This window comes from Plectropomus leopardus, chromosome 10 (assembly GCF_026936395.1).
Source record: "Plectropomus leopardus strain MGB_pleo_1.0 chromosome 10, ASM2693639v1, whole genome shotgun sequence".
Classification (NCBI taxonomy): domain Eukaryota; kingdom Metazoa; phylum Chordata; class Actinopteri; order Perciformes; family Serranidae; genus Plectropomus; species Plectropomus leopardus.
In genome coordinates, this window is record NC_142185.1 from 9,177,573 (window position 1) to 9,194,441 (window position 16,869).

General features: G+C 39.0%; 1 protein-coding gene across 3 annotated transcripts in view; it reads left to right on the forward strand.

Moving 5' to 3' along the window:
* Positions 1-16,869, forward strand: part of hdac4 (histone deacetylase 4) — a 162,778-nt gene that overhangs the window by 36,675 nt on the left and 109,234 nt on the right. For 2 of the 3 annotated variants that reach the window (XR_015777610.1, XM_088083005.1), the window contains exon 3: positions 7,641-7,679. The exons of the other annotated variant lie outside the window; for it this stretch is intronic. Coding sequence is in view for 1 of the 2 variants with exons in the window: in XM_088083005.1 (XP_087939131.1) it covers positions 7,641-7,679 (39 nt within the window). In the remaining variant the exon portion in view is untranslated. The remainder of the gene's footprint in view (positions 1-7,640; positions 7,680-16,869) is intronic. 3 annotated transcript variants of the gene reach the window in all.

Sequence of the window (16,869 nt, forward strand, 5' to 3'; positions counted from 1 at the left end):
CTGTGTGTGTGTGTGTGTGTGTGTGTACGTTTGTCGGTCAGTGTGTGTCTGTTAGTGTATGAGGACATGCTCCTTGTATAGTCGTCCAGGGCGAGCACAGTCACAGGCCCTTTCATTTCTCCCTTTTATGTGAACAGTGAAGCCGTCATGACTGACACTTCATGAAACGGCGCTTTAAAATCGAAGCAGTCAAAGGCCGTAATTGTAGCGTGTTTAGTCACACTGTTAATACATTAGTTAGTGTGAGAGTGTTCCAGAGGGGTTTATTCTACCTTTATGCAGTCGCTGCTTCATTAGTATGACTCACATCCTGACATTTCATTGCCTGTGTGTCATCTTACTGTCATCCCAGCCACTTAAAAACTGCAGCGAGCTCGACTGCTCAGCGAGGCTTTTAGCAGAGCTCGCACCGATGTTTCACGAGGCCAGGATGTGAACACTTTATCAAACAGCGGACACGACCAATTAGTTTGCTCCTCTTGAAGTCTAAAACTGCATTTTATTCTAGAAGTAGCTCTATTAAACGGTCTGTATAATTGGAAAGAATGACACATTGATGGAGATAAGATCATACCTAGTGTATTTGGCAAAAACTGTTTGTACTGTACTGTTATGGAGCAGTGACACCTACTGCAGATTAGCCAGTGCAGTTGATACTATAAGCTTTGTTGCGGAGTCAACAGCCACATAAGCTGTGAGGCTGTAGATTAGATTTTAACCTGTTAGATTTTAGGTTGTATAGATTTTAGCGATATGAAATTCCAAAAAATATAAATGTAAGCACTGGAGAAATAATTCTAATGCAGATGAAGCCATCAATATTGATTTTTATGCGGCTCATGAAATTGAGCATATCTCAAAAACTAAAAAATTTACATTGTTCAAGTAAATTCTAGTGTGTGAAGGAATATTTTAATCATGTTCTCCAGCTTATCTTAGATTGTACAGATTTAAAGGATATGACACATTTTAAAATACGCCAATAAATGACATCAAAAAATCAATAAACATAAATTCCGTTACTAACTGCCAAGCTGTCTGTTACCCAATAATCCTTGTGCAATCATGTGAGCGGGCTAACGCCAAATCAATGTGCGGCATTGTGAGCCATAATGGATCTTTTTTTAACTTTCTGAGCAAGAGACTCTAAAATACCATCCATATCTGAATCTGACAGTCATCGTTATTTTGATTGCTAAGAATTGCATGTACCATAAGAATGTTATGTTACACATGGCACTTTAGGTAGCCTTACATGTTATTGTAGAGTTCCGGCTAGTTTAATATATGACTCAGTTTTATACAAGATATGTAGTAAAGGGTATCCCTCCTCTGTCTTTCAGTTTAATGGTCCTTGGCCTGAAAAACATTGAAGATCCCTGATTTAAAATATTCATCTGATTACAGCATTATACAAAAATTTAAGAGATCATCAAAGTTATTACAGTTCATCCTTAGGGAGACATGAATGACTGCCAAACTTTGTGACAGGCCATCCAGTCGTAGACAAAACATTTCACCCGAAACCACAAATGTCAGCCATGGGGTGGCGTTTGAAAAAGTTGAAGGACCACCAAAGCCATTAGGATTCATCCCCTGGGCTGCGTAGGCATCTGTACACAATTTCAGGACAATCCACCCCCTAGTTCTCACAATATTTTAGTCTGGACCAAAGAAGTGGAATGTTCTGCTCACATTTTCATCTCTTGAGCCATGCAACTAGCATGGCAAAAAAAGAGAAAAAAACAAAACACATGATGCTTTAAAGCTTAAACAATTGCATGCTTACATGCCAAGATAACGTGGGCGTAGAAATGGCGACAGACAGTTCAAGTGTGACACAAGCTGTTTTGGAGTCATAGCACATTTTCCAAACAGCCATATAGCCATACTGTTGATGTGTTTCAGTTGAATGTAGCACCCTCCAAACATGCAGATGCCTAAAATAGTTTTGGATTGAAATCACCCATAGATCAGTCTCAGTAAACAATGTTCCACCACCTTGCATTCAAAAACACTTTATAGGTGTAAAACAAAAGTCAGTTAATAATATCCAATCATCTCACAGCCCAGAATGCATTGTTGCAGCATGCATTGTTAATATATTCAATATTCAAAGCACACTGTGATATAAGTTTAGGGTCATACTGCCCCACCCTAAAACCAAAATGCCGTTAAGACCTCAAAAACTTCCAGTCTGTGTTTCTAAGGGATGATACATTCTCCCCCTTACCACAGACAAAGCCTGATCTTGCGCTCAACCCCACCCCCTCCCCCACATCCCTACATTGGCTTCAGTCAAACGATTTATGTCTAATTACCGGTTATAAGCTCTGCACTTCCTCTGACAGGCTCCATATTAGAAACCAAATCTTATAATTAACCCATCCTCTCACATGAAAGTAATGGCAGTGCTCTGCCTTGTCAGAGGCCCATGTTGACAGTTCTGTCATCTCAGCCCAGCCCTCCCCACCACTGCTTTTCCAAATATCCCAGCAGTTTAAGGAAAGATGAGCTGGCTAATGGACTGCTTACTAGTGGAGAGAAGTGGAGAGATTGACCTTGAACCATCTCTGGTTAAATTGCCTGAAGAGAGAAAGCATCTAGCAAATTGGACAGTAAGGGGTTGTGAATGAAGTACAGCTGAATCCCGAAAAATCATTTATTTGGTTTTATAATGTCAAATATATTACACCTTCAGAAGTTTAAATGTTTTTATGCAAATGGTTAAAAGTGTATCTTATTACTTTATTTAAATAATAGTGACTTTCCACTATTTTACTTCACATTTCAGCTGATAGTGAACCCTGCACATTATTTTACAGGGTAATTACTTTTGTAAGATTATAAGAAGAAATTGTGTTACACAATAAAAAAAAGTAAATAAATAATCTTAAGTCTTTATCTTAAATAATCCTAAATAATAATTCTAAATAATCTTTTTAAGATTTTTAACAGTATGTAGGGGAGAGCAGGGTCAGTTGGGACATTTTTGCATTGACATGCATTACTTACAGACACTTACTTTTGCCTCCTTGGGGTTGAGAAGATGGGTTCGACTGGTTGGAACACCTTGTTCTGGGCTGAAGAAAATATTTTAAATAGAAAAATTGAACATGTTTATTTTTACAATGTCACTTATTCACATATTCTTCTGGTGAAAAAAGTTATAAAATATTTATTGTCGTAAATGACCTAAATACAAACAAAGTAAAATGTAAGGAATATTCAGAGGGCCTTAATTTAGAGATTAAAAGTTAAGAGGAAGTGGTTAAGTATGAGCTTGTTGGAGCTGCTCTCCCCTAATGACTCTATGGCAAAAAAAGACATTTAAACTGTCAAATTTCACAGATTCACAAAAAAAAAAGTGTTTATCTTGTTGCCATAGACACAGGTATAGATCGAAACAGCCTTGAATTTCATTACTTAAACATCACTCAAGTGCTTGCATCTTTTTACAGCATTGCTTTTGTTTGCTTGTCCACATGTGACGAATATTAATGTTTAATTCACTTTTTATGGGGGCATTTTTGCCTCATTCCATCTCGTAAAGTGATGGACAGTAGAGTTTCGTAGATGTTAATATTGTTTTATGAGGTGATTTCTTGAGTTCTAAACAACACTTTGTGCGAAACTTGGCCGTCCTTCAGATTGCTGCCACCGCTGACTGATCTAGGGGAGTTTTGGGAGTGGATTAGTGTTGCTGAAGGAGCTTGTTGACATCAGATGGCATGGGAACTATGAATCCACACACAAGGCTCAACGGAGGAGCTCAGGCAAACCTGCAGCGGGCACGTAGAGAGGGGGAAAAACAAATAAACTAAGCCCAGCGCAAGTATCCCCACAGTTGGCATGTTCCCATAGACATTTGGTAGAGAGAGAGGATGGATACAGGAACATTCTGGTTATCAGAGAAAGGACCTATTGGTGTTTTCTCTCTTTGGTAATGGTCAAAAATATTCAGCATTTGTAACAATTTGAATGGATTTGTTATAAGATATTAAGCCATTTTGGGGAAAATTACAAATGTTTGTAATTTGTTGCAGTTTGTGTGATGCTGCATGATAAAATGTATAAATGATCCCCTCACTGTCCTTGTCTCAGGTACAGAAAGTTATTTGTGTATCCAGGGTTTCCAGCAATTCAAGTGTGCTATTGGATGCTTGTTCAAACTGTACACTTGTTAAAAGAAACATACAGTTTAAATCACAGAGTCCACAATGATGGATAATAATAATAATAATCACAATGACAGCGCAATCCACTCAGCATCAGATTGCTCGTTAATCCCACAGTAAACTCTGGCTAAAACCTGAGTGAGTCAGTATTATTACAGATAATCCCCTGGTCTGGTTTATGTGACGTGCTAGTGAACGCAGGCCTAAACCACACGCACACACATGCGCGTGCGCACTCACACGCACGAGCACGCCACTCTGTTTCCAAACTGATTGCATTTCAGCTATTGTCTCACTTTCAGCAGCCGCACAGATCACAGCACAAAGCAGATGGCTGCTGTGTATAATGTCACTAAGAGACTGTTTTATCTTGTTGATGCAGCGCTGACTGAATGCTGTTAAAGGACTGTCGTCAGCTAAATGTAGTGCCCTGTGTTTCCTTGTTCTTAAAGACATCAGGACTAGTGATTAATATTTTTCAGTAAAATAAGATATTTTCTGTCCCAGGAGCAGAACACAAACTGTGAATCCCAACAAATTGACATCTTTTTAACATATAACTTAATATTTCAGTGCACCAAGGAGAAATATGCATAAACCTACAGGTCTCCAACCTGACCAAAGAAGTATATTGTTTGATGGTATTAATAATTATTAAAGCAAAAGAATGCTATATAGGTCCATTGTTTTGCACAGAACTAGAGTCCTGTGTGGTGGCAAACTTTCCATTTTTCTTTTTTGTGTGTGTCCTTTTCTTTTTTTGTCCCCTCTCTAAATTCAGAAGTTTTTGGTCAGTACTGGCAGAACTCTTTTTGAGTTATTTTTCCTCAACAGGACTTTGTGAAGTTTAAGTCGCGGGTGGATTATTGATCAGTAGATTGGATTAGAACTGATTGGATCAGATCGATGGACAAAGTTTCGCTGTGCTTGGCATTCTAGTGCTCCGTCTGTGTCCAGAGTACACTCTCTGCTCCATGAGTGTGGTGCAGTTTATAATCAAATGTGCACTCCAAATGACCAACCCTGTTCCAAAAATAGAAAATCAATATTTGGTGACAGATGTTTTAATTCAGCCACAAAAAGAAAAGAAAAAAATGTGGTTAACCCTGATGTTAATCAACTAGTGATTTGAGTCGACCCACAGCATGTGGGATTTGGGCGGGTGGGGTCCGGTATCCTATCTATTTTAAGTTGGGCAAAAGGATAAAAAAAAATTACAAAGCAACATTTAAGGAAACATTACGTGCAGTAGCCCACCTTTATATGATGTGATGTCACAAATATTTTGATTACTTTATTATGTCTAGATAAATTTGGAGTTAACATTGCGCTGAGTCGTGCATTGCTGCTGATTTCAAGAACAGTGTATATTCAGACTTTATTTATTGGGTTGGCCAATCAGATTCCACTCCCTAAGCATGAACCTTTCCCAAAAATGCATCATTGCCCCTTTCCCAAAAATGCATCATTGCCCCTTTCCCAAAAATGCATCATTGCCCCTTTCCCAAAAATGCATCAGGCAGGATGACGTAAAGAACTTGCGTACTTTTATAGTGACACATTGGCCTATATTTTGTATGTGTCAGCCTTACTAGTTTAAGCCTACAACATAATTAGTGTTCCTATTTTCCAGTTATTACACTTCCTGGAAATGGGGAAAAGTGGGGCTGTGTATTCCTGGGAATTCCCAGAATTGAACCCAAATCAGTTCATTACAAATTGTTTTGTGGTGCAGGAATACTAATTTAGAACATTAATACCTTTATTTAGAATCAGTTTGAAAAGAGTTATTTTTCACCGTGCTTGTGGCGTTGCTTTAGGGATGGCAGTGTCAGTCTGTCTTTCTGTCAGCTGGATAGTTAGTCTGTTACTTTGATCCAGACTGAAATATTGAAGCTCAACAACTTTTTGTTGGATTATCTGGGAATTTGTTACAGATATACACAGAGCCTCTAGGATAAATTATTTTGACTTTAGTGATCCAATTACTTTCCTCTCGCGCCACCAGCAAAACAAATAACATTCTCATCAGCCTCAGCAGTAATTGTGTTGTTTACTAATTGGCAAATGTTAAAATGCTGCAGTTGCTGTTTCTAGAGATAAACAATAGGTTCATAGAAATCCCATATTTATTTGCACGCTCAATAATGTTTTCTGCAACATGTGGATGCATTTAAGTTATTTTCTATTTATTTTAGAAGATTTAAGGGAGCTGTCATGAAACCACAAGTCAGGAGATGGAGACTTGTTTTCTCTCTGCATGCCTATAGAAATTGCTTCTGCAGGACCTGGCCAAACAATTTATCTGAATGGGTTTCAAGAGGATTGTTGCTTCCCTTGAGCTTTCATCAAAAGCAGTGAGCACTTAATATGACCTGTGTCAGATGATTGCTGTACCACGCTGCACTCATTGACCCAGTTACTGCTGTAAGGAGCTAAACTTGGACATTTTGCGAACAGATTTGACAAATTTTGTGGATTTACAGAGAAACTTGCACCAGGGATTTGACAGAGGTATACTTTTCCTCTTGTTTTCTTCATCTAGCTTTGTTAAACATTTTGTTTTTCAACCTCAAATAGCAGTTTTCGAATATGACATCTACTGTGGTCAAAAACCTGAATCTTCTCCGCTGGGAAATCAGGGGCCATATTCACAAACTTTCTGAGTTAGCCTAAAAATTTCAAGCAAGAAGTCCCAGCTTAAGGGTGATTTAGGGAAATTCTCAGATCAAGGAAGGGACATAAACTTTTATCTTAGAAGGTTTGGTTGACCCTGTCGCAAGGTATGACACATTGTTTTAACAAGTGTGATTGGTTGTCATAGACAAACCCTTTTGTGAGCCTGCAAGGTGTGGACATCCAGTGGAAATAAAATGAACTGAGTCAAAATATGATACTGTAAAAGTGCTGTTTGTGTGGTCACACTGCTGCACTGTAACATTTGTTGCAATTATTTTAGTGTTGTGCTCACTTAATTTCTGGTGTTATATCATTATTGTGGTAGGTGGTAAATGTATAAGTACTCTAAGCAAGATTGACCACAAACATTCTCCCTGCAACATCTAATCACTAGCATTTCATTAACTCACTGTCATTCAGCATTTGGAGAATATATTTCCTACATCTTTGTACCTTTAACCTTTAAACCTGGTAAAAGCCCTCCTTCCTAGTCCTAATAGTTTTTAGTTTTTATCCTTAGAAGCTCATTTGATGGCTAAAATACTTTATGAGTAAATTGACATTTTTTTTATTTTTACCACGACCAAGGCTCAAGAGGAAATAGTTGGAAAATGCTGTAATTCTCAGAATTTTCATAGAATTTTCTTAGAATTTCGTCACAAGAAACAACTCTTTGTACTAGGGAGCTTTGTGAGTTTGTGAGTTCACTCCAAGTCTTAAGACACTGAAACCATCACAAACTTGCCAAATAGTTATTGCAAATGGCCACTTTTTTGTTCACAGATCACTCACAGTGGAATCCATTCCAGTCCAGACTGTCAGGTAGGACGTCGCAGAAGTTCCCTGACTTTAAGGAACTTTTTTCTAAATATCCCAAACTTTTCAAACGTTTCAGCTTCACTGAAGTGGCTGTTGCCAACATACATATAAACACAGTGCAGAATCACAGGAGAGCCAAATACTTGAACTGAGGTTACCATGCTCATCCCTGCTTGCTTTTTAAACAAGCAAAGAAACCCCACCCTCCCCCCTCAACCTCTCCTAGCACCCAAGTCCAGGAGCTTTGCCAAAAGCAGCCTAACGCTAAACATTCACAGCGCCGGGGAAGAGAAAGCAAACTCTGGGAAGGTACAGGATTGACGTCAGAGAGAGCCACATGTAAGAAATTCCTTCCTAATTACGGGGAATGCACTGGCTTATTGTATAAAAAATGCTCTGGTTCATATTCATCTTTTAAAGGGTGGGTGTTTGTTTTATAGATCGTATACCTCTCAGTTTTGTGTTAATTCTCTGTGTTCTTCCACTTAAGCCAGCACTTTTATTTCACATCCTTCTTATTACCTTCTTATTTTTCCTCACTGCAGTTCCAATTTCTTCTTCCTCCTCCGTCTCTCTCTCTCTCTCTCTCTCTCTCTCTCTCTCTCTCTATCTCAGCCCACCTTATTTCTCCTCCTCATCTGCCTCCTTCCCTCCTCTTCCACTTCAACTAAAAAAAACTGCTTTGTGGTAGATAATTTCAAAAAGCGAACTGACACCTATGCACACTTGTGCAGGATTTATTTCTTGTGTGCAGTAAGGCTGATGTGTTTGGATTATTTCTGCTGACCAGCTGCTGTGCTGTTATTCCTCCTTTCAGGAATGTGTGAGCAGTTCTTGACTGGTTTTCACAACAGTTGTAAACTGGACTCAGCTAAGTAGGCATACTTTTTTTTTTGGTGCACCTATTATAAGCTATTTAACTTCTCCAAGTTAAAGTTTTAGTGCCCATACAAGATCTTAGGTATACATCAAAAGGGAAAGAATTGAAAAATCAAGGGTTTAACTAAAAGATAAGGCATGCATTTGAAAATAGCAAAAATGATATGAAGTCCAAAAATGCAAATAACCTAAAAACAAAATACAAAAACACCTCACATATTGTTAATAACTTGTCACAGAATGAGAATACGACTGAATTTTGACGAAAATGTCAAATAAAACTTCCTAATTTTAAGGTGGAGGAGTAACAAGGCAGGTTTTTTTTAAGTAATTGTGATTATATATTCATATCTGCTGGCTCATGTTGGTTTTTACACAAAAAAGTAAAATCTTAAAAAAAGTAAAATCTTAAAAGCACATCTGCTACCCCCCCCCCACCCCCCATTTTTTAGTGGGTTGGGGGCAACCCACTAAAAAATCCAGAATCTATGAATATGCAAATATTTTCCATTTTTCACGTTTAAGAGCTGGATACAAGATGTCTCAGACATTACTTCATTTTAAGTCCATCATAGCGTATGTATTTTCTTCTTCTTCTTCTTCTTCTTCTTCTTCTTCTTCTTCTTCTTCTTCTTCTTCTTCTTCTTCTTCAAAAAATACTCAAACAGATTAATTGATCATCATATTGATTGCCAGTTGATTTCATAGTTGAAAACTAATCAATTAATTGTTGTCTGTCAACTAAAATAACGATCAACGCACTTTTTAGATTCCAGTAAGCTACTGACAACACAGAGATGAAAGAGTTAACTTATTAATTTGTATGCTTTGATAATACACCTGTGAAAAACATCAATGGTGTTATCCACGGGGCGCTTTAATTCATGGGCTGTCTCTTACTATCTGCTGTTATCAGCTTTGAAATTCATGTGTTGGTCTGATATTATTTTCACTGCCAATATGACAGATTGTGGAATGTGGATTTTTGTGAGTTTGTCACTCAGAAAACAATTAAACTTTTATATTAAAAACTGAATGAAATTTGCAGGGACATTTGCGTACCACAGATCTTTGAATTGGGTTGTGGAAATTTGAACCTTTGTCTTCACTGAATTTCTAAATGTTCTGAATATAGCATCTGTCTCCTGGAAATTACACTTTTACACTTATTTGCAACAAGAAATGTGTTCTTAAGGAAATAACTATGCTTTTTCCATCAACATAATTAGAAAATGTAAATTCTGATACTAAACCCAGCAGCAAAATATTTACTATAGCATTTAATTTATTTTCCAAGATCACTTGTGTTTTGCTTCACAGTAGGGAAATATAATTTGGAGGAGACAGGGCTGAAAGAGACAGAGTCAAGCAAAGCTAAAAGACAACCAGTGTACCTCTGAAACCAGGTTATTTTTAGGTCTCCTTTAGAGATATGGTGTTTTAGTGGAAGGGAAAAGGCTTTTGGCTGAGATTAGTGTGGAGCGAGTTGATTTAGGAGAAAGGAGTGTGATGGTGAAGTGTGAGGGGGTTTCACACACACAGGGAGTATTTGTGCTGAAAATGGAGACAGGAGGGGACCTGGGGATTTGTGGAGGCTCCCATATCGACTGGAGGAATGCCTTTGAAGCTTTTTCTTCCTCCCTCTGGATGCATTTTATTAGCGGAGGGACAGCTACTGATCGGACACATTCTGGCGGATGGGAAGACAGATGTTGGAAACAAAACGGAGTTGGCAGACGAGGAGGAGGAGGCCATCAGCTGCTCAACTATAGTGATGTTAGCGGCCCCTTTCGTTACTTCATACAGGCGCTTGGCTTCAGCACCAATTAGCATCATCAGTGGTTATGTTAGAAGCCTGAAAAAAGGCTTAAGAGACTCTCTTGTTTTGTTCTACGACATGCAATTTGTCAGTAAATACTCCACTTGTGAACTTTGAAGCTTTTTTATGTGTCTAAGGCGTATGCTAACAGGCAGCTTTTGTTATGATAGCCATGTCAAGTCATGTGATCATGGTGTAGTTTGTTTATAGCCAACTTTAACTTTTTGCCTCTGGCGATTACATTTATGTCAAAAATCACAAAAGTGGTGTCAATTTGTGAAGATTATCTCACTAAGAAAGCATAGTATCACAAAGGTTTGTTTGCCACAGAGCTTAATCCAAAAAAAATCCAATGGAAATTTTCCAATGGAAAAATCCATTCAATGAGGGAACCAGGGTGATGCTAACTTCCACGCTGGGCTACAGAAATCATCTCTGGTGCTCTCTACCAAAACATTTTTTACTTTTTGTGACACGTTATGCCTCCTTTAAGTCATAGTAGATTTTTAAAGTCCAATGTAATAATGATAGTTTGGAACTAGCAAAAGGCGATGGATTAAATTGCTTGGCTGATATTACCTGCCCCCCCTGGGAAAAATGACATTTTTACTTTGTTAGAAACTGGATAACTGTTGAACTGAACATCTAAGTCAAAGTAAGTGATAAATGAATTTGGAACTGAACATCAAACTAACAATTTTACTTTGTGTTTAGAGACAACATGCAGATTGGTGACCGGAGACGGGCAGCATTTCTGCCACTTTCTGAAATATGTATTCTAATTTTCTTCATTGATATCTGACAGGGCTTAAAAGGAAACTTTCGAGTGGAGTAACCTTTTACCTAAAAATACTCAAAATTCTTACTCCGTTATTCACAATACCTTTTCTATGGCTGGAACGTCGTGAAACAGGAAGTGGTGGCATTCAGTCAAGTCACAGACTTTTGTGTTCATGGGTCTGTCCCAGCTGTTGCAGCACAGCCAAAAACTTAATGTAGGAACTTGTTAAAATAAAGAACAATACAATGAGACACTCTTACACTGCAGAGGGGACCTCCTTTCTCAGGAGGTGTACCTGCTGACCATTCCCTACATGACTGGTGGAGGCTGTGCAGCCATTGGCCACCATATAATAATAGATTTTATAATTTTCTATATGTGATGTTTTATCATCCAAACTGATAAGTCCTTCGACCTCTTGTCTTGACCGTGCCAGTGCAGAATCTACAGTTTAAGTGTCAGCCTCGGGCCACTCAGTGCTGTTGATGTGAAGTGTGTCACTCTACCCCTGACTCCACCCCATAACCCCGTACTCCTGCCAAAAGCACCTGAGGCTGTGGGACACTGGGACAACCCCGTCTGGTCTCCTGCTTACTATATTTATGTTATTTCTGTCTTCCCCTGTGTCTCCGTGTGCTGTTACTGCACCTTTTTGTTTCAAATGCTCTAAAAATTGCTTGCTTTTTCTTTCCATGTCTCTGACTCTCCTGCTTTTTCTGTCAAGTTTAAGTTACGTTTTGATCACAGGCTGCCAGCAGTTATTGGACAAGTGTTTGCTTTTCCTCCCAGGGGAAATAATGATTTGTACAACATAACATAGTCTTTATTGCTGTTGCTTTATTGCCAAAAGTAACCGCAGTGTTGGATGGATTTGTTGGTGGACTTGTGAAGTTGACCACGTCCTCTTACAATCTCTGTGTGCATGTGTGCATAAGCAAGCCTGTGTTCTTTAACAGGCCTGCTATCCATTTGTTTTCACTGTCTCAAATGGAAATCTAATCTAATTTATCTTGAGGACTTTTCAAAGTTTCGAAAATCTACCCCCTTGATTTAATCCGAATTTTCTCAGCTCTTCTTTTGCTTAGCAGATCACAATCTGCCCAGTGAGTTCCAGTCGATTGCATATACTGTACTGAGCTTAAAAGATCTCGGGTAAAGTCTAATTGTGGTTTTATTTTTTTAACTGGAGTGAGAATGGCTTTAACAGCTTTTAATGTAACTGACAATGAATCGAATGAACACATAATGGGAAAGTGTTTGCTTTTGGTTCCAAAATGAAAGACTTAACACCAGGTTTGCAACTCTGCTGAGCTTTTCAGCTTCTTTTTAACTTGTTGTATCAGTTTTGTAACACCTTCAAAGTACAGTTGAGTTTCAGTTGAGTCTCAGCTGCTAACAGAAGCCGCCATTTCCATCTGGGGGACCTATAAACACAAAAATGTACAACACCTGTCCAGCATCGAGCTGTAGCATGGCCAAAATGCTGTAATACTGTATGTCTCTCAGAGGTTAGTGGAGACTAGACTAAAGTCAAGGGCATAAACAGAACAACTTTATAGAAGATGTTCTCATGCACTGTTCACACATTTTCCGATGAAAAGTCATATACCTAAATTAGTACATATCCATGTAATCATGAGCTATGAATTCATGCATAACCCACATATTTTGGAACGCTGTGACCATGTGACTAATGCACTCACTGGAGTATTAAAGGAAATGTTCACAGATGATCCATTTAGGAGGGAGGTTGGGGTGGTGGATTGGTCACAAGACACATGACTTTCCTCAGGAGACCGATAAACAGCGTATTGATTTTTAAGGTACATCCTCACCATTTTTTTCCCTAACCTGAGCCATGTTACATTTCTTGTTACGTTAATTATATTTCAAAAAAGAAAAAAAATACACAGGACTTTCCTTAGGAGACAGGTGTTTTGAACCATGTGAACTTTGATCAAACATTGAGCCATTTTAAGGTACTCACCATGTTTTTTTTTATTCACTTTACCTGCCAAAACCTATACATTACTAATTTAACATTAGAAGGAAGAAGGTAGATTTAAAACAAAAATTGCATTTGTCGTTGATCCTGCCACATCTTTGGAGTTGAAGGATATGTTGATTAGAATCAGCAGCTACTATGAAAAGTTCAATGCGGTTGTTGCTGATGGCATCATTCACGAGTTTTGTGTCCTTTCAGCTCCCAACAAGGTCAGTTCATCCAGTGCAACAGCTTGATCTAGGATGTTAGGGGTTAACCATGTCTCTGGAAGATGTGCGCAGAGCAGTGCCAGATTTCCGATTGCTGAGTGAGCCTCAGTCACATCTCATCTATTGTCCTGAGACTGGACATTAGCAAGAAGAAGGCTTTGTAGAGGAGCAGCTCTCGGTCTAAGTCAGGTCAGCCTCACCCTGATGCCGGCTCTCCTGCCTGTCTTTGTCCGGCGCTTTTGGATGTTAAGGACATAATGTCTTTCGTGGGGTGTTGATTCATAGCATATCATTTGCGCTGTTGTTTGTGCATTTCCGTAGGACATTATACATACCGTTGTATGAGGATGCATTGGTCTGTTAGCTAGTTTCATGCTTTTTCTGCCTCTTAGTGGCCAGAAATGAACTTGTGCAGCTTTAAATAAACCCAAATAAAATGAAGTAATACTTCTGAAATGAATCCCCATTACAACTCAACCTCAAAGAAGCATGGACATGCTGTCATCCACACATGTACACACATTTAGCCCAGAGAGGGACACACACTAATCACAGGCCTCAAACACATGCACGCACACTGTGATCCTCAAAGATGGTGGCTGCAACACACACTTAACAAGAGTCTACATGACTGGGCATGTTGGGAATCACACCCATATTCCAGGTATCGACACACACGTTGAACACAGCTCTTGTGAAAACAGACACAGAAGGTGTAATTAAATGCAGTGGTTTACAGAGAGGTGATGTAACTTGTCATGTCCAGTCTCTATTCAGTGTTTTTTTCCTGCAAAGTACAACTCAGTGAGTGAAGTGTAGGATAAAGTGACAACAGAATCCTTGTAGAATCCCAGCGAACAAGTGTGAGAGGGATTTATGAACCTGCGTTGAGAACATGGTGGCCTCAGTCCTGCATTTTAAAGTGGGGGTATCAAGGCTGTTTGGTCTGTTTTGTATTTGTATGATATGAAAAAGAAGTTCAGATTTCCTCAGGTGTTTGGTTGTTTATAGGCTAGAGTTCATGCTCAAGCTGCATTTCAACCAAAAAAAAAACTTTAGGTTAGAAACAAAAGTAACCCATACCAACATGTACCCAGACCCTAGATTTAGCGTTTCCTCTGCAAACAGTATTCTAAAATTTCAGCAGGGTTGTTGTCACTCAGGGCTCCGTCCAGCTCTTGCTGTATTTCCTCGTTTTTAGAACAAAAAAAACATGATAGAGTGAGAGTCACTCTCGATACCATATTTTAAAATAAAGGGATTTAGTGAGTCTTTGTAAGGCAAAAGCAGGGGTTTCGGCATATCAGGACAATGCTCAACCAAGTTTTTTCAATTGAGGAAACGGAAAATGCAGTTAATCTGGTTGAAATTCTTTTTTTTATTGAGAGAGACAATGAAAACAAATACAATGGTCAGAGTTGTCTCACTGAAATTTAAAGTGTGTTGACTGATTCATGTTTCATGCAGAGTAACATACAACCCACCTTAAAAAATGCAGGCAGTCGGCACAGTGAACTAAATACTTTTTTTTCTCAGTCCATTGCTGCTAACGGTTAACTTGAAAAGATGACAAGGCAGCATATTATATTTCATATTATAATTATACTTCACTAATAAACTTGACAGTGGTTACATAAGTTTCAAACCCGGCCACAACTCAGCTCTGAGCAAGAGCGACGGTTCTCGATTGACCAGTCAGTGGACTGCAGTATTTCTAGCTCCACCTTTTAGTACTGGATCAGTGTGCAAGATATCCCCAACAGAGGGGTGAAAAAAAATGGCAGCGGCAAGGAAGTTGAGGAAGAGTTCTTTTGGTACCATCCACAACCTCTTACAATGGAAATGGGAAAGTATTGGTTCTAGTGTATACTGAACTGAACTGAACTACTTTGTGGAAACGAGGCTTTAGATATCCAGATTTGAGATCTTGCCTGGAATTTTTGTGAACATGTCATCCTTTGAGCTTTTTACTCAGTGTTTTCTATCACTCTCAAGGTCAACAAAGCCAACAAATGCCTTAAAAAAAAAAGTCTGAAAACATCCACAACAAGTAATCACTGTTTTGGCTCATGGTCCAAACAAACACAGATGCTGAGGATATTACAGTTTTGAGAGTTTGCTGATTGGTCTTCACAGGAGTTTGTCAGTTGATTTATCACACTCTGTAACCCCTTGGCAAACATGACGTCTGATTGCTCTTACATTAAATGTTAGTGTCAACTTTTGTTTTTCTTGGCTGAGGGATCACTTGAGCTGTAACTCCGTGGAATATCCATGATGCAGGTGGTTTTGTTTTTAAGAGTAAAATCTAACGGAGACAGATTCTTTGCAGATGTGCTCAGATTCCAAACAAGTAGTGTCCTCTTGCCTGGAGCACACACAGACACTACTTTGCCTGAGAGATATTAATGTGTTGTAGCCTTTGCATACATTACAATATTTGTGACCTATTGCGTAAGCAGTAAGTGGTTTCCACCATGTGATGTCCACATGTGTAATGCTCTTACAAACAGAATGGCCCTTCTCTCTACCCAGTGACCCCTCCACTGCTCTACAGATGTCTCTGTTCCCTTTAGTATACTTTCAACCGAGTAATGCCGCGCACACACACACACACACACACACACACACACACACACACACACACACACACACACACACACACACACACACACACACACACACACACACGGCACTCTTCTTAGGTATCTCGGGGATCTCCTGTCTCCCCATGGACTTACTCCGTGTTGCCTGCCTGCTGCCAGACCACATGGCCTCTCTTTCTGAACAGTTATTGTGTGTGTGAGGCTCATTGAGAGTGATGGATTGAAGGACTGGACCATCTGACCTAAAATCTATACCGCGATAAATTGTCACATCTAACATAAGTTTTTTTTTCACATTTGTAGGTAAATCAGTTAAAAACAAAATTTTACTGGTACTTCTAATATGTTAATTCTGGTTAATAACAGTACGAAAATGGTGCTGGATTGTGAGTGGACTGGTTTGACTAGATACACACAAAGCACCTAAACACCTAAACTGTGTTTCCTTGTCCTCTTCTTACCTCCTGAGTCGTCCACAAATGTGCATCAGTACACACAGGCACACAAACCCAAAAGGCCCAGCAGTAAAAACAAAGTCAAAGGCTGTGGTTTGTCTTGTAGATTTAAAATGCCCAGAGGAAGTGCTGAGTAGTTGGTAAACATGGCCGCAACACCAACAAGTGGTTTTCAGCAAGGCGGCGGTAAGAAGCTATACATGGGTTTAATCCTGCACACAGACTTAAATTAACTTCTAAAGTACTAAAAAAAGTCTGACCTGCTGTGATGTGTTTCATTCATATTACAAACCAGGAGGTATGCTTCTTTATGAGCTTAGGTTAGCTGAGGTTTTGTTGCTTAAGTTGTTCTTTTTTTGTAAGGCGCTTTTTTATTTGTAGTTTAACTTGACCAATGCTGAGTTTTAAAGGCTGATAATGATATTTTGGATGTTAAGTA